General features: G+C 44.0%; 1 protein-coding gene across 33 annotated transcripts in view; it reads left to right on the forward strand.

Annotated features, from left to right (window-relative positions):
• The window catches only part of MSI2 (musashi RNA binding protein 2), a 259,898-nt gene that overhangs the window by 79,324 nt on the left and 162,026 nt on the right, over nt 1-18,548 (forward strand). For 31 of the 33 annotated variants that reach the window (XR_011326024.1, XR_011326025.1, XR_011326026.1 and 28 more), the window contains one exon: nt 8,654-8,746. The exons of the other annotated variants lie outside the window; for them this stretch is intronic. Coding sequence is in view for 28 of the 31 variants with exons in the window: in XM_069790885.1 (XP_069646986.1) it covers nt 8,654-8,746 (93 nt within the window). In the remaining 3 variants the exon portion in view is untranslated. The remainder of the gene's footprint in view (nt 1-8,653; nt 8,747-18,548) is intronic. 33 annotated transcript variants of the gene reach the window in all.

Consider the following 18,548-nt stretch of genomic DNA (forward strand, 5'->3'; position numbering starts at 1 on the left):
CCTGTGCAGGAGCCGTGTTTTGGCTCCTAGCTGACAGCCGTGGTGTGGCAGTGTGACTTCACGGGCCTGGGCAACCCAAGTAGTTGGGTTAGTGGGCAGCAGCTCTTGGTCGAATGTGACTCTGCCTGAGCTTCCACAAGCCGTTTGGCTGGAGGTTGGCCGGTGGGAATGTCTCCCCTTGTGCCTGCAGCAACCGGGAGTTGGTGACGCTTCGGGCAGCAACTGCAGCTGTGTGCAAATACGGCAGCAATCGAAGGTGCTTACTCAATTTTGCCTACTGCTTTTGCTCTTAAGAGATTTATAGTTTTTAATAGGGTTGATATCACTTAAATCACAAAAATACCGTGAAGACTCTTGGATGAGGGTTTTGAGTCAATGGGAGCTGCAGGACCTGGAAAAATTAGGCCACTTCAGTGCCTCGGTATGGATTTTGGCGTCCAACTCCAGGCACACAGCTTTTGAAGTTGTTGGCCTTTGTGACCAGCTGTCCTCTGGGGCAGGCCCTCAGCCGCTCTTCATTGTGGAAGCCCCGCACAAATCTCTGCTTTCAGCAGATCTGCAACAGTGCAGCCTGTACGGGGGGCAGCCTGCTCTTTGGTGGAAGAAAATGTCGCTCACTGCTATGTCGAGCCTCCATGCAGTGTCTGTCTTGCTGCATGCCCCTCCTGGCATTGGGAAAACAGAGACGGCTGGTTGCCTTCTCCTTGTATTGTTCCAGATTAAAAAATGAGGACTTGGGGTATGTTTTGGGAAGCCACTTAGGTTGGTTTCCCACTTTGATCCACTTTAGTCCACCCTGCTTCACCTGTAGAGCCTTAACTCCAAATCGACCTTGAACATGCCCTTGTAAACGTGTTCTTTCACAATTGTATGTCCTGTTGGAGGACACAGATTTTCTGGCTGTATTTTGGATATGGCACATGATGTTTCTTTCCGGAAGATAGTATAATACAAGCAAAGGAATTGATTAATGTTGTGATGGTCAGTTAATGCTGTGTTGCCATCAAATATTGCTGCCATGCCTTTGAATGTGAGGTCCCTGGGCAGAATGCGCTCTCTGTCTCTCTCTCTCTGTGCCTGTGCAAGGTGAAGTTTTGCCAGTAGCCTGTAGATTTAGGAGCAGAGTCTTAATTGCTTCCCACTGGGACCTTTGTCCCTACATTACATGCGCATTGCAAAAATCCCGCCCCTAGTACATAGTCACATTGGGCAGCGATCTCCATTTGTGGTCCTGAGATGTATTCCTTTAAAAATAATCATCTTTAAACTTATTAATGCAATTTTTAAGCACTGCTGAACAGTAATCAGGCAGGCATGTTAGGTAAGTTGTCTGCACTCAGCGAATGTTTAGAGTTACCTTCCTTACCGTACCGTGCATGAGAAGCTAAAGCAACTGGGGGGGATTTAAATAGGTTTTCTCTCTGCTCCCCTCTTCCTGCCTCTGAACCTTGCTTCTGTGACCCATAAAAGAGTTAACTAGAGCGCAGTGGAAGGGAGCAGCCCTAAGGGATATGATATAACTGGTTATAGCGAGGCTGTGGGGCTGTGATCTATTCCTGTTCTCTGGAGGGTGTGAAGTCTGGCTCTGGTGAATTTTACTGTATCTTTTGATATGAAGCTTGAAGCCAGATTTTGCTCCAAAAAATGCTGAGCTCTCACAGCTGGGGCTAATTTTCAGGAGATTGGATCTCCCATGAAGGGAGCTCTTGGTGGTGGTGCACATAAACACGTTGCTGTGCCTGGAGAGCAGGGGCTGGTTCGCAGGGTGCTGAGGGGGGGGTACGGGATGCTCCTGCCCAGACAGCAACTCCTTCTGCTGGGGAGGGCCCCTTCCTGGGGGGATGGCTGTGGCCCATGAAGGGCTGCCTTGAATAAAGGCCATAATAATAAGTGAATAAGGGGCTGGTCCTCCCGCGGGGGGAGGGGGGGCAAACGAGAGAGTTAAATTTGGTCGTAGTCAGGAGAATGACCAGGAAGGGCTCTGCTGGACCCAGGCCAAATTTGCTTGTGAAACTCCAAGGATGGCTTGGTGATTGCTGCCAATTCAATCTGTCATATAAAAATCACTTTGTGTGTTCTGCCTCCTGCTGATACCATAGTCATCGAGGGAGAAAAATAAAACACCAGCCAAAACCTGACCCTCCCAAAGTTAACAGGAAAACCAAAGACAGCCAAAAACTAGGAATACAGCAGGGACTAAGTTAACAGTTTCATTTATGAATGGATTGGGAGAATACAACACATCTGTATTTTCCACAGAAATCAAGGGAACTGATTTACCCCACTGGGAATCTCTGCCGCTTGCTTGGATTAAAGAGCTCTTTCATTCCTGCATACCTTTCTATAGCTTGAGTCGGTTCTCACAGGATGACACTAGCTTACACAGGGGTCAGGCACAAGGTATTTGCAGTGTTTAAGTCTTGCTGAAATCCTATTTTGAATACCTAAGCATGTTGTACGTGGCACATAGAGCCATGCTGCCTTTGCACAGGATTGCGTTCCTCTTGCGGTTGTGGAGCTTGAGAGTCTAATATTTGCTAGCTGATGGTACACAGTGCTCCGCAAAATGTCTCCATTGTTTGTCAACCGTGCGGTAGTGTTGGGGAAGGGGACAGTTCCTGGAGCGTTCTCTTATTTGGTGAATGCAGAAAGGTTGGCAGCTTTCAATAAATGTTGCCTTTTTCATCGTGGGCTTTGCATCATGTTTCGGTTTGTTTTTTAATAGCTTTTTGGAACTTGCTGTGAGGATCCCGGGGGCAAAAAAAAACCTGGAGAATTCTTGCTTATGGTTTGTGCTCTGCCAAAGAAGCCTAGCAATTTAGTTAACAAGATCACTTCCCCTATTACATGAGTTATTGTTGTTTTTAATTAGAGATAATGCTGTAGTTTGAATGTACAACACAATGGGGGTATAAAATGCAGTTCAGCATATATACCAAAGATGATTTTTCCAATTATAAACCTATTTAGAAGGTGGATACATTCGAAATGACGAAATGTCAAACTGCAGATTAGGTGAGCAAGCTGGAATACACGTGCACCCACACATACGTGCTATCGTACAAGAAAGAGGAAAGTGCTCTGGAAAACAGTTATATCTGCATAATTAGTTTAATCTGAAATTAATGCTAATTTCAGCAATTTGCGATGCAGATTCACTATTAGTACTCTAGTCCACTTCCACCACAATGAGAAGTTGAGGATGCAGAGCCTTAATGAATTCCACACGGACGTGCACCAGAGTTCACGCACCGGTTTCCAGGGTGTTCTTTGAGCCTCGTGTGTGTTGGTTTGCTTCAGCCTGGTTTGCTTCAGCGTCTGTCTCTGCCTCTTGCTTTTAGAGAGCAGCTGCACATTTAGAAAGCAAAGATGTTTCTAGCAAAGATGTGATGGCATGCAGAATATCCCGGTATTTCTGACTCTGCTGCCATCTACATTTGCCCAGGTCATTTTTAACTGACCTGCACCTTTGGATAACCCAGTTTCAAAGCACATGCATTTGTGCAACGAGACCTGCCAGTGGCACACTCGGTCTCCTCTCTGTGCTAATGGATGTAAGTGCTCATCCTTTCCAACCTCGTCATCTCTGTGCCTCCTAAGCCAGGAGCTCTTCACTAAAGCTGGGAGGGGGAACAGCAAAAAAAGGCTGCATAAGGAACGGTAGGGAAGTGACACTTAAAACCATTACCCTAAAGTCAAATATGTAACTCCTGTGTTAAACATAGACTGGGCCTTGGCTCATCTGAAAAGAGCAGTGGATACTTGTTGCTTGAGATTTTGAAATTCTGGGAATTCTGCAAAAATATTTTATGAGCTTAAAATCCCCTTTATTCATTTTTAATAGTCATGATAATAAGACAGTTTCAGTGTGCGTGGGGAGGAAACACCAAGAAAACAAAGAACAGAGTCGGTACCTGAGTATGCAAGGATATTAACGGATGCCGAACTGGAGGCTCTAACTTTGCAGAACTGCAGTTCCTTCGTTTTACCCGAGTTGGCTGGTTTTAGCTCACATACTGTACTGACATGTTTGAGTGGGACAGGATTTTTGTTTTCAGAGACTGCATCTTCAGCCTGTTGTTTAGAGAAGATTCACCTGATATGCCCCAAACTGATCTAATTACAACCTTAACCTTGCAAAAAATGGCATAAAATCAGAAGACTTGTCTTGCTGCTGAAGCAAGGTGGCTTTTTCCTGCTTCTGCATCACCTGAAGTGTTTGCTTAGTTTCAGAACACAAAGGTGAATGTATTTTTCAAAAGCCAAGCCAATAAAGAGATGGTAACCTTGAATGACTCTTCGCAGTAGTAGGCACATGTGTTTTGATTAACTGCAACACTAACACAGTATACAAACAAAGCAATTCTGCAGGTACTTACAATTAACGGACTTTATAACCAACGTTAGATCTAACTCTCCCCTGTCAATTCCTTCTGCAGCGAGAGAGAGACACCTTCAGTATACAAAAGCTCCAAAACCATTTAATATCTACATTTTGCAGAGCCCTGCAGTAGTGAGTGATAGATATATTATACTGCAAATTAAAAACAAAGACATGAAGCTGGAAGTATTGTGGTTTCTGAGTGACCCAGACCTCTTGGAGTCATTCATAAAACATGGATTTGTGATTGATTCACACAAATCACCTCCTATTACCCAAACACTGCTGTTCCCACCCCAGGCAAAGAGCAGATGGAGCTGCTGTCTGAGGGACCGAACCCAAAATCACTACAGGTGACTCCCTTTTGCTGTTTCTGGGAGTGCCCCCATTGTAAGCAACCTTCAGAAAGCAGATTCTAAATTTACTCGCAGGAAAAGATAAAGAACCTCAGTGACTGTCATTTGAGGGACTTCAGGCTGGGGCCTCCTAGGTTTTGGGCTTTCTGTTATAATAATAAAAAAAAATTTATAATGTGGTTTTTCTTGGATAGATACAGAAATGTTTTTCTAAAATTGTAGATTTTTTTTTTAATTTGTTTAAAGATATGCTGATTTATTCTCTGAGCCAAATGAGAAATTTTGATTTAAAAATACTCTAATTTTTAAAAGAGAAACTCTGCAGTTGGCTCAGTTCCTTGTGCCTCTGATCATTTGTCATCTTTAATGTTTACTAAACGGCACTAAGTGTACTTCATTAAATACTTTTTAACCCTTTGTTTTTCCTCCCTGAAACAAGCACGGATCTGGGGAGGTGATGGTGGAGAATATTGTATCAGATAGTAAGAACATCACTCACTGGGGTGAACCAGAAGCCTGTCGGTGTTGGTGCCCTGTCTCCTGCTGAGGGTACTTCGTGAGAAGTAAGGCGGTCTCCTCCTGTGCCCTCACAGCCATTAGCAATGAGAGTTTTGGGCACTTTCTAGTTAATGTCAGTTTTCTCAGAATTTGTCTGTCAATGTGCCTGGTCCTGGCAATTTGATGTGCTTTAAAATCTTTTTTATTGGTGATTCAGTGGCTGATCTACACAGGTGTCCCTGGTGTAGTAAAATCCCTGAGTTAGTGAATACTTTTTTTTTTTTAATGTCTTTTGAATGCTCCGTCATGTTTGGCTAACATGTTTGCAAACCTTTGGCTGTTAGCTATTAGGCGAACAGTGTGCGCTCTGAGTCTCTGGGTCCGGTGCAAAGCTCTGTTCTGCTGCCTGGCAGCCCCGAGAGCAGGACCACAGTGCTCCGCGGTTTTTACCGTGGTGAAGCCTTGCCTCGTAACTCGTCCGCTTGGCTAATGAGAGAGGATTTGCAGGTTAGAGCAGGAGTTGGACGCTTTGTTTCCAGTTGGTCTGAGTCCCACTGCAGTTATCTAATAATTGAAAACTGGTGAGGCTGTACTAGCACAGACAAGTCAACTTGCGTACAGCAGTTTACCCGGCATTAATGTTTGAGAAAGAAATGGGTGCTTCCAGCAGAAACGGCAACTCCCATCTGCTGGGGCTCCCTGAGGCTGAGCGCGGTGCTGGCCGCGTCGCCGGCTGCGGGATGCCCGTCGTGGCACTGTGGCAAGCGGGCTTCATTCGTTCAGCTCCGTGATCTTTACAGGGATCCGGATCTTTTCAGGGAGAAAGCTGGCTTCCAAACCTGTGCCTCTGTCACGACCGCGGCCGCTGGTGATCGTGGGGTTGTGTCAGATGGGGGAGGCGAGGAAGTGACTCCTGACCGAGCCCGTGGCCGGTCTGGGGGCACGTTGGTACCTCGTGCCGTGGGTGAAGGGAAAGCAACAAATGCCTCTGTTGAGGCACGTCAGCATAGGAGAAATTGCTAAGGCTACGCATTACTTCTGTTCTTTTGCTGAGGGGAATACGTGTAACAAAGCAATTGAACAGTCTCTTCAGGAAAACGTAGATTGTAAAAGCAGACTTAATTTTGTGCTTCACTTTTGTACCAAAGAGCTGATTTCTGAAACCATTTCCCAGCTCGCAACACATCTCTAGGCATTAAAATGTTGTGAATTTGCTTGTCATTACCAATATTTTCTTTGACTGAAGCTATTGAAACAAAGTAGTCTTTTTTTTTTTTCTTTTTTCTCTCTAACCTTCAATCTTGCTTCTAAAAGAAGTAGCCCTCTTTTTCTTTCTTTCTTTCTTGGTCAAATATAAAAATGATGATAATTTCAAATATTGCTTTAGAATAATTGCTTTCCTCTCTCTTTTGTATGACAACAGAAGCTTGGCCTGATCTTAAATCAGATGCTGGCAGGCAGAGGGCTCTTGACAGCCCTGCAAAATCCTTTAGTTACAAGTCGGCTTTAGCCAATTCTTTATTTGTAAATGACAATTTTCTACAGAAAAATATATGCTTGGGCTTCAATTTCGGAGTCCTAGATTGCAGCCAGGAAAAAATAATTGAATTTTTACACTGTTTTTTTCCTCTCTTTTCTTCCTAACTTTAAAAAAAAAAAAGTAGTGGAGCTCTGTAAAGCATGGTTAGGGGCCGATGGAGGGAAATATCTACCCTGGTTAATTTGAATGGCAGTGGAGACAGGAGTGATGTTTAATTTGTTCTGCACTGAGAGAATTTGGGGCTACTCCAAGCTTTTTGTTCAGCGTCTCAGTTCTGCGAAGGCTTTGCCCGCAGCCGCACAGCATGGCTTGTCACCGTGGCTCTACTTGCGTAGCAAAGCCCGGCTGGGCCGATGCCAGTTTTGGGAGCACCGTCGCTCTCAGTGGGTCTGATGTGTGGGACGGGGTCTCGTGGCGTGGGGGGGGAGTCCCTGGCGCGATGGGGTGGCCGAGCTGCCGCCCGAGTGCGGTGACTCCCCAGGCAGCCCCCGAGAACGCGCTGGGCTGCACCTTGCGACCTTCAGCAGCTATCTTAAAATGCATCTCATCTTCAGTGGAAAAAATAAAAAAAGTAGAGAAAAATCCAGGCTCTGCATTGAGGAGCTGCAGCAGTCGTGTCTCCGGCCGACTGCCCGCCGTTGTTCCCTTTGCATAGCTTCAGCATTTGCTGAACATTATTTAACCGGGCGAGTCCTGGTCCTGGAGTTACGGGGCATTTTTTTCCCTTCAGCCTCTGTAAGCTGGCTGCTTCAGCCAGTTTCATACAGAAAACAAACTCGGGCATTTTAATGCGCAAATTTCTCATTAATGTGTTTGTTGGTTTCTTGAGTTAACATGCAGTGCTGGCTTTAAAACATCTGTATGTGGTGGGGTAGGTTGCTAATTAGTTGTCTCCAGTTGTAAGGGCATTGCCTGCTGTACGCTGGGGCATTTCCCCTCTGTCCAAGCGTACGGGGATGATGCCTGCCCCTTTGGAGCATGCTGACAACGTTGTCCTGGATCTGCCTTGATTTAAGGTGACCCACAAGGGTCAAGTGGTTTGGGATCGGCCCACCAAAGACACCAGCTTCCCCTGCCACCGTTGGGGTTTGCATCCCCAGGCTGGATCCTGCCCATCAAAGGATTATAGGTTATGGATAATGGGTTATCTGATAGTACGTTCTCTGTAGGGAGTCCAGCATCATCCCCTCACCTTGTGTGGACCAAACTCAGGTGCATGTGGGTCAGCAAGAAGAGCTGGGTGCTCTGCTGGGGTCTTGGGGAATATGAAGGGGTTTCGGAAGGGCCTGACCCAGCCCCTGGTGGACGGTAATACTGTGAGAGTTTCAGCTGAAGCGTGGTTTGTGGCAGCTAGAGGACTGCATCGGTAGCACTTCTGTCTTTCATTGTTGGATTATATTTAAATTAACTGCGCAAGTAAATTCCTTTTAAACTGACCCATAGAAACTTAATGACACATCTATTTGATGTAGTTACCTTTTGTCTGCCAAAGAGCCTGCACTCTGTCCTTAGGAAAAAAGGGCGGGGGGGGAGGGGGATGGCACATCTTTTTTGAGACGGTAGCTATAAGGATACGACACTTGGACTCCTTTTCCACTTATATTTGCATTGCGAAGCACAATAAAAATCATTTATTAAAAAAAAATATCCGGGGGCTAGAGTTGTTATTGAGTGCATTTGCTCAGCCATTTCTCAAATAAAAACAAAACAAGACAAATCAAAAAAGAAGTATCTAATCAAATAGAATCTGAATTGCTTTTGTAAAGAAATATTCTCATTAACTGGGTAAGGGATGGCATCTGAAGAATATTTCTTTTTTCTACATATTGTTTGAAATAATCTGGTTAAACCGTATGCTTGTCTTGTAATTTCTTACAGATGGTCACAAGAACAAAGAAAATATTTGTAGGTGGATTATCGGCTAATACAGTAGTGGAAGACGTAAAGCAATACTTTGAACAGTTTGGCAAGGTAAGTTCCTGCCCAAGTGAGCACTACATATTTTGAATTCTTCCTCCCCCCCCCCCCCGCCCCCCCTTTCTTTTTAAAGTGTGTTTTGAAAAACAAAAGTGCAATGAGGCCTATGCTCAAAGGAGGGCCACATTTTTTGCCTTTCAGTGTAATTTCTCGAAGCCTCTGGAATTTCTTTTCTGTTTGTTGCATGTGTATGTGTACAACACTGCCAACACTGTTTACTTTCATTAAGAAAAAAGAGTCATTGGGAGGTGAATTTGTGTATGTTCAGGAAGAATTTGACCCTTAGCTGAATGATTACACAGTTGTCTTCTCTGTAAAAATCAGCCTTCTGTTTATTCCTGATTCCAGTGGCAAAAGGAGCAGATAGATGTATTTGAGAGTGCTCATTAAGTTGCGAAAATGCCTGAAGGAACCACGTGAACAACAGAGTAATATGGAAGTCACTAGAATATCCATTTAATTTCTTATTAAAAAATCGTTATGCAAGATCATGTGGAAATATATATAGAATCCTGACATCATTTTAAAAAAAACCCAAAACTCAAACAAGTTTATGCACAGAAGGAGACCTGAACCTTGCCAGAATAGTCTTTTCCATGATGGAACAGCTCAAACCCCACAGTCCAGGCTCTGGCTGGAGCTTAGTGCCACCAACTTCCATGGAGCTTCCTGGATCTCCAAGGCTTCTGGATGCTTGGTCAGGAGTCCGACGAGGTGAAGAGCTTGCAGAGCTGTCTGCTTTTAGAGCAATTCATGGTACCACATTCCATGGAGACTCCTGTCAGCCCCACTATCCGTGGGGCTCCATACAGCCTGATTCCTGTCTTTTGGAGTGCATCAATTGATGATTTAGATGCAAGATTGCATGAGGGCACAGCAGGATCTCCCAAAGGAAAGCGGCTACCATTCCTTGTAGTTAGTTTGTTTCTTTTATCTGCCCTGAAACGCCTTGGCCAGGCAGTATTTTGTTGAAGGCTGAGGAGGGGAGTTTATAAATTGTTCCTGTGCTGGATTGATAGTTGTTTTCCAAACCATTCATTTTATTTTCAATAATAATCTTCGATTCCGGCAGGATGTTTACAGCCTGCTGAGCCTTTTATTAAAGGATTACATGAGCTTTTGGATGTTTCTTCTGTAGTTACTTCTAATTGCAGAACTCTAACCTGTATTTTTGAAGTTAATAATAGTTTCAATATAAGCGCTTTGCATATTGTCTGGATGCTGTCTTAATATAGTCTTTTTAATTTCACCATCTGGTAGTTTCATGCTTGCAACTTTACAGTCCCTGAGAATGCAGACAACTAGGCTGTGTTTTTCAGTAGTGACTAGTGATTCGGGACGCTTCAGTTCTGCTTTCATGCTCTGCCTTTCTTGAGATAGCTTAAAAGAGGTCTGGCTTTCCAAAGGCAATTCTTCTGGAAAATCGAATACTTTTTCAAGTGTCTTAATTTGAAGACTAAAATAATTAAGGTACTGAAAATAGTTGCACAGGTTGCGATCGAGGCTGGAACCCATTCCTCTGGCAGCAGAGCTGGGGTAGGTCCTGCTGAGGCTGCGTGGTGCAGCTGTGAAGAGCTCAGCTCCCGTAGGACTTGGGCTCACAGGGCTTGGTCCCTGTGATACCAGGGGACCTTTTCCAGTTGCATCCCTGTTTCACACTTCCCTATTCTAGCTTGTGAAAAGGAGATGAGTTTGGTGAAGTCGGTGGCATTTTGGAGGAGAGGCTTCTTGGCTTTGTCACCGTGACTTGACCTTGCGTGCAGGCATTCAGATTCTCTCTACTGCGTTTTGCTGTTTATTAGCCAAGACAATTTAGTTTGTGGGGTGTTTTGAGGTGGTTCTCCCCAAGGCTCTGGTTGTGAGAAGATGCAGAGCTCGTTAATGACCCTAGGAAATGGGGGCTTGTGGGCCAGCTAAATTAGATGACTCATTAATACGCTGCAGTGGGTGGGATGTTGCACTCAGAAATAATGAGCCAGGATTGGCCCTGTGGGACCATTCAGGAACTGCTTCTTTCTCCATTCTGCATCCCCACCTTTCCTTGACTTGCTCAGGTTGCAAGCTCTTTGTGGCAGGGACTGGTGATACGTCTGTGCGCTGCTTAGCACACAATCCTCGTTCTCCAGTCAAGCCATTACAATGCAAACAATGCATCATGATCGATTGGCAAGGTTTGCATTTGCTTAGTGCTTTCCTAAAATAAAGAAAATTGCATTACATAATTAACATGTAGAGGAGCCGCCCATATTTGATAAGAGCATCTCAGGTGACTTGCTCTTTGAAATGCTGAGCTTACTTATTGGTGTGGAAAAAATTGCTTACCTACTGCTGTGATTCTTGAAATCCTGTTTGTACTTGCTGCAGAGAAGAGCTTTGCAACCAGGGGAGGTTGTTTTGGTAACTGGAAGTAGCTCGCAAAATACATGATGTGGTTAGAACAGCTACCAGCTTTGGGGCCAGGCGGACTTGCTCTTTTAACTGGAGTTGGCAGGAAAGGGCCTAAAGTGTCGAATTTGAAACTACAGCTTTTTGAAAAGTAAATGCCAGAACCTTTTTCTCCAATAAGAAGAGTGCTTTAATAAATCCTCTTCGCTGACTTCACCAGTGAAAATGCCTGCCCATTAGAGCGCCAAAAATACGTGGTAATGATAACTCCTGAGACTTGGATCGTGAAATTTCTGATAGTGATTATTTCTTCTTTCTGTAAAGCCCGGGATCTGCAGGAGTCCCAGCTTTCATTTTGCGAAGACGGGCAACCCTAGCTGCTGTAAGCTGCGGAGGAAGACTGGGAAAATTAACTGAGTGAAGCCGAAAGGCTTAGCAGAACGAGCACGAAGCGGTGTAATCAACAGCCTCGTGATTGCTGAACACTTAGAGCTGGTGATGCTGAACCCGTGCACGTCCAGTTGTGGTGGGGGTCTGGGTGCCGAGGAGGGGGCTGGCCCTGGTGGGACACAGCCTGGCCGGGCTGGCGGTGCAGGCGGCAGGGAGCGCAGCCCAGCACCGCCAGTAAGGACAGCGCGGGCCCCAGTCCGGCAGCCGGTGGGAGGCGTATCTGGGCGAGAGAGTTTGGGGTTGAGGCTTCTCCTTCCAGTTGTTTCAGGGAGCAGGATCCATGGGAGGATGCGAGGAGGCTAAGCTGGGAATACAAAACTCCAAACTAAGCCGTAACGGTTTACAATCAGAAGGAAAAAAAAAAAAAAAAAGCCATTGTCTTACTACCTAATCCTGATAGTCTAATGCAGTTGTTTCTGTGATCCTCTGTTATTTCAGGGAAAGATGTTTCAAACATTGTTGAGAACAAAATAAACTCACTGGCCATGTTAACCCATCCAGGGTCTGCAGCGTTGCCCTTGTGCTGACGTGTGAAAAGCTGGCTGTTAAGACCAAGTTTTAAAAGAATTTCAATGAGGAAGTGTTGGAAGTGAGGAGATCCAAAGGGAAGCTCGGTGGGGCTGCGCTTTCCTCCCCTCCGGAGAAGCCACAAGCGCTGCCCTGAGCCGTCAGCAGGGCTGTGTCTGCGGATCTACCCGTTTTATGGCTTTCTGAAAGTGTAAGCAAAATGGTGCTGTTCGAGACCAGGACGTGCTGGAGCGTTTAAGGCTTCTGGTATCATTTAAAAAAGGAAAAAAAAAAAAAAAGCAACAGTCCCTTAAAGCCTCACCCAGAGGACTGTGACCAGCAGAAGAAAGCCCCCAAATGCTAACGAATTGCACTTCTCTCAGGATGTGCGTGTTCTGCACCTTTTAAGCTGCAAGCAGCTGATGATAAGGAACTTCTTAGGGTTTGCTTTTTACTAGGTAATGCTCCCTTTATAGAGCTCCTGTGAAAGTAGTGTAGTCCTTATTTTGCCACTTGCAATTATACTTCACATGGCGAACTGTGTAATTAGTTTGGAAGACTTATGCCTAGTCATTGGTTTATCCTAATCGGCTTTGGCTTTTCCCAACAACAAAGTGAGCTTATTTTCCTAAGCTGAAACAACTCTGCTCCTTTGTTCCTCTCTTTTATTGTCTCATTCCTTTCATTCTGTTTTACTGCCAAAGTTTTGTTTCATTAGGCCTACAAGTCATTTCCAATCCAGTGGGCTGCTACAATAAGGCCTTTATAACTCAGCTGCCCTGGTTCCCATGTCCCTTCTGGTCTGGAGCCAGGACTTGCTGTTTGACATGGGATTTTAACCCTTTCGGTGCCCCAGCTGCTAGCCCCCCCCTTTGCGTTGAGGCTGCCTTGGTGCAGTGCAAGCCAGGCTCGAGATGTGGGTTGGAGGGACCGCCCGATGAGCTTACGAATCCAGATGATTGCGTGTGGTCATTAATTGATACGTTAATGTGGTTGGGCTCCAGGTACACTCTTTAACCCAATTATCGAAACAGAATTCTGAGTAAAAATCTCCTTACTGAAATACTGTAATCAGTCTTGGTGGGAACAGTCCTTTGAATGAAAAGGCTACTGTGTCCTTCCAGCCCCTGTTTCCAGCACAATGGGAACAGAGTTATGTTAAAGGTATGTTTCAGTTGTCTTGAGCTATTAGATCAGCCCATATATGACTATTCTTGTAGAAGAAATTGTGTTTTCTTGTGTGGGAGAGAATACATTTAAATTTATACTTTTTTTAAAAGAATGGTGATTTTTGAAGATGTGTGAAATAGTTTTGTGGACAAACAATATTTTTACATATTGTTATTTCAATAACTGCTAGAAAAGCAGTGCTGGTGTTGCTGGCCCCAACTGTTTTACTTCTAAAAATCTCAAAGCAGGAGCATTGGCTCTATGTTTTTTTTCTTTCACTGCAATCCTAAAATGACTTTTGGGAAGGGGGTTATGGCATTTGCTTTTTATTTTAAATTTGCAGATGAAATTGGAACAGAACAGTATGCATTAATTTTGTTTTTCTGTTCTGGCTTGCCACGAGGTCCATCAGACAAATCGTAGGCATGTTTCAGCTTTGCTTGGAATATGTTGTTTCCTCAAGAATGGCTTTTAAGATTTGGAAATTTTGAAACAAGGCAGGATTTCTGAATTACCGCTCTGGATCCGAAACGTTTTGTACAGTCACTTGTTATTTCCTGTGAGATGCAAAACAGACCGGTGGAATAATAATATCTAGCTTCTGATGTTGTTGGGGTTTTTCTGCTGCGAAACTGTTGAGCTTTTGAAAGCTTGTCATTTTCTCATCTCTTCCTTCTGTAGCCATGACTTACTGTCTAGTGGCAGTTCAGCAAGTGAGAGGGAGAGTAACTTCTCAAACCCCGTCTCTGCTCCAGGCACACCTCAGCAGAGCCTTAGTGCTTGCTGTCTTGCAAGAAAACCAAAGCTGAAAGCAGCGAGGCTGCCGACAGCAGAATGTGAGAACGAGAATTTCCTCCTTTGGTCGTATGGTGTCATGCATTATAACACGGCTAGCAATGCAAATAATGACCAGTTTAATCTTTGAAAATATAACGTTTTGTAATAAAGTCCCTCTGCTTTCTCTGTGCAAGTGTGCAGGGAGGTGGGAGAGGGAAGGAGGTGTGATCCACACCGAGGACTTCAGCCTAATGGCGTGGTTTACATAACTTGCTTCCTACATGCTTTCCTCTCTGACAGCTGTGAAAATATAAATCAAGAAAATCGAGAGAAAACTCCTCCTTGTTTGGCAAGGCTGGCTGGGTGTGAACGAGTTAATGCGCTGTTGTAGTATTAAGCACTCCAGTGGTTTACTTTTCCCTGAGACCTTGAGTATGGCCTCTGAAGATGTTATTACAATAGAGTTGTTAGCATGAGAAAAGGTGGTTTTCTCGCCATGGGTTCATTTTGGGCGGATTTGGAAGTCTGTGTGGAGCTGGGGCTAAGGCCAGAGTCAGGGGGTGCAAGGAATTTTGCTTGCATGAAAGTGAAAGCTTAGTTAATTTAGACTTGGCATACAGTTTGAATTGTATTGTTACATCTGTTGGACATTGATATGTAGATTTAATGGTCAATAGGATACATGGATGGTCTATTCTTAAAGTATTTGCTTTGCAGAAAAGTCATTTTTTGGTTTGACAAGTTGTTAGCCTTTCACATTTTTCAGCACTGTATTTCCAGATTCAATATTTGTGAATTGGTTACATTTTATGAAATGAAGGGACAGATTTGGACTCCTATTTACATTCTAGTCTGTAATAGCTGGAGTTCCCGAAGCATTGTAATATGCAGTAAAAGAGAGAACGTGTTGGCATTTTTTTTGACGGTTGCTAACCTCACTGTTCCCTTTCAAAGCGATTCTGAGCTCTAGACCTGGTGTGAAAGAGCTTGTAGCTCATTATATTCTTCTTTCTAAGTTACCTGGATGTACCTTGGAAGAAGTTCTTAACTTGAATCATTACACCCCCTTAAAACAGAACGAGCAATAGACAAATACATCATTGTTTGCAGGTTCTGATAAGTTTGGGACAATGAAAAGCACAATTTGTGGGGGCTGTTCTGTTACAGTAACATGGAACAGCACTCTGCCTTGTTCGCACTCCTGTCTCTGCTCTTTACTTGTGCTTTAAATTTGCAGTATTTTTTGATTTCCTTATTTGAATGTTATATCCATGATTATTCTGAAGGATAATGAATGTTCCTTTACATTTTTTCTTTGGCATGTGACAAAGGGATCTGCGATATAGTGGTCCCTCCCGGCCTAAAGCACTTTTTATTATTTCTTCTCCCTCCCACGCATGCTCTTTTTTTTTTTTTTTTTCTTTTTAAACAAACTGAGAAACTTGATCGTTGCTTAAAAAGAAGTCAGTGTTTTCATTCTGTCAATGAAAAGTTGTACAGAGGAAGTCAGTTTTTAGGTGGTCTGTAATAAGATGCATGCTCTGTGGAAGTGGTTTTGTTATAAATTAGATGTTGGTTTCTACCTGGATTTTGTGAAAAGAGGAAGTGTTAAGGCAGGATTTGTGGGCAAGAAGGCTCTATCAGAACTCAGCAGAAGATTGAAGTACAATTTTATTTCCTCTTCTACTCTGGTTAAATGAAATGGCAAGGAAGCTTTTGTGCTGTAGCACCGTAACCCGTGTGAGATTAGGTAATTGTGGTGGAGAGTCGGGGCCCCGAGCATCTGTCTTCTGTTTCCCACTGTGCCACCCACTCGCTTTCTGACTTTGGGCAAGCTGTTTTATCTCACCTTACGTTTCCTTGCCTCTCTTACTTAGCAAGCTCTGAAGGGCATGGGAGATGTAAATATGCCAACGCTCATGTCACTCGCAGCCTTCGTCGGCGTGGACTCGATGGAGACTGAAGAAATCACCCTGGTAGCGAGCGGTGTAAGTGGGCTGAGGCCAAGTTGGTGCTAATAGCACCTGAGCTGGTTCAGGCGTCTGTGCTCAGCAGCTGCTGCGGGGCAGGCGGGGCAGCTCTGCTGTACGTACAGCTTTGTTTAAAATGTGTTTATTTTAAGACAACTCTGCTATATCCTTTGATTTTAATTTTTTTTTTTTTTGGCATAAAGTTATGACCCTATATTCTGTCTTTAGTAATAGTAGGGGAGCAGTGTTGACCCTGAGCTTGCAGAGTATGTCACACTGCTGCAACCCAGGATCATACCAAGAGCCCAAATGAAATCAGTAATTAATCAGGGGCCGCATCTGGGGAGAAAAAAGTTGCAAGAAAATATTCATGTTTCCTCCTCCAATGTGTGTGTGAATGTTTGTTCGTAGTGTGTTTGTATCAGTGTTGCAACTGAGCCAAACCCACAAAAATGGCCTGTATCTTTTCTGAGACCCCAAGAAAGTCAATTTTGTTTTTCACCCGTGCTTTATTTTATACAAATGGAATGGGCTATATAAAATACCTAAAAAAATGTTGTTAGTCACGTTTGGTAACATCTTTAAATTATCCCTGGAGTGTTCTTGGATTCATCCCCAGTGTGGATGAGTGGGGTTGTAGATGTAGAACCTCTCTGGAAGGAAATGATTTGTTTTTGTTGTGCTGTGGTAGCATCTCAAAGCCCCTGTTTTGGAGCAGGGCCCATAGGGCTGGCTGCTATGCAGAAAAACAACAGCAAGGTGAACTCTGCCCCAGCAAGCTACATCGAAAGCAAAAGATCGTGGTGTTAAACCACAGCAATAGCAGTCAGGTAAAATTTTCTGATAGATATTTCCAATATATGCTGTGAAATTGCATCAGATTCCACTTTGGCACTTGTCTTGAAGTGCAGCCTCCTGGACTCTCCAGGAAGTTATTTATAAATGCTCCTGACATCCATCAAAGTGATAACCTGCGTCCAGAACATTACTTCTGTTCTTTGAGTAGCTACAACTGAGGGTGCCAAAGCTTTGCCTTGAGAAAACTCATGTTTTAACATCGGTTCTCTAATGAAAAAATAGTAGCAGTTATTTAAAATGTTGTATGGTGTAATTGGAGCTTGCACTATACTGCTCACAAATAGGGGGTAGGCTCATCGGCTAAAGTGAGCTAGTTAAAACATAATTGATTGGAGAGTAAGTGTTTGATCATTGTCATCATACTACATAATAAATACACCAGCACCAAGTGATAGAATGTGAAATGTGAGGAGTTTTTAAATGCAGCTCTGAGTCTGGGCCCTTAAGAAAAGGGTTTTAAAAGTATCCATGAGGAACTTCATATAAGTTGTTCCAAATGTGGAAAAAGAGCACACATTACTGGAAGGAGGTGTAAGAACATTTTTTCCACATGGAAATGAATGGCCATACTTGGTTACTCATAACCTGTTCAGCTGGCACTGCGCAGGGCACGGCGCTGGTGAGCAGAGGGGTGCCAGGCGTTCCCTCCGCTCCGTCCCCAGGAATCGGCGACCCCATGCCAGCCCCGCACCTGCGGAGCTCGATGTGCTCCTGGGAATAAAGCCGTGAGCTCCACAGCCCACCTTTGAGCAGTTGTTCCAGCGTGTCTGTCTTTCACCCTGCTGTATAGTGTTAAGCAAGTCCCTGGTTTGATCTGCAGCTGGATTTTTAAAAACTTGTATTTTTCAGATGGAAAATTTGATTTTTAAAGTGGAGGGTTCTATGCAGAGCCTGGTAGTTCTGATTTTGTTTGCGTGCCTGTTCTTTTTATGTATTCCTATGATTTTTCCATCAGGGTGCTAAAAAGCCACAAGACTATTTTCGGTCAGTCCTAGAGGTGAAATAACCGAGCTTTGCTCACACATGCAATATTGAGGTACGACCAGTTTAATTAAACTTATGCTAATTCTGCAGAGGTAGAATATGAAATTCATTTGACGACCATCTTACACATGTATGTCTCTCTTAGGAGAACTTAATATTTTATTTTCTGGGGAAAAAGTGTGCCTGAGCATATTTTGGTAGAAATGGAGTGGTAGTCAAGCATGGCACGTTGGTCAACATCAGTCCTGTCAATAATCATCCCGTACCGGGTAATATGTGCCAGCCCTGAGCGGGAGAGATGTGTGTAGTTGTACTCTGTGTGGTACAGTATATGTATTTATAAATATAACTTTAGAAATGGGGACAAGGGCAAAGTAGCTCAAATGAAGAGCCAATTAAGATAATCTAAGCAGAATGAGGATTAACTGCCTCTTAATCTGAAGGATACCTAAAATGCATGTGGCCAGTTTAGATCAAACAAACGTTTTCTCTTGTCAGGGACGTTCGCAAGGGGTTTGGCGTGAATAGGAATTAACAATAGTGTTTTCAACTTCTTGTCCAGGGGAAAATGTTGTTGAAATAGTGATCCGGGCTCTGACAGGTCCTGCTGGCAGAATATATCACGGAATATATTTCTTTGCTGTAATGTCATCACTGTGGAAGTTTGAAGAGGTAAAGAGTATGGGATATATTGT

This window comes from Haliaeetus albicilla, chromosome 9, assembly GCF_947461875.1.
Source record: "Haliaeetus albicilla chromosome 9, bHalAlb1.1, whole genome shotgun sequence".
In the NCBI taxonomy this organism is placed as follows: Eukaryota; Metazoa; Chordata; class Aves; order Accipitriformes; family Accipitridae; genus Haliaeetus; species Haliaeetus albicilla.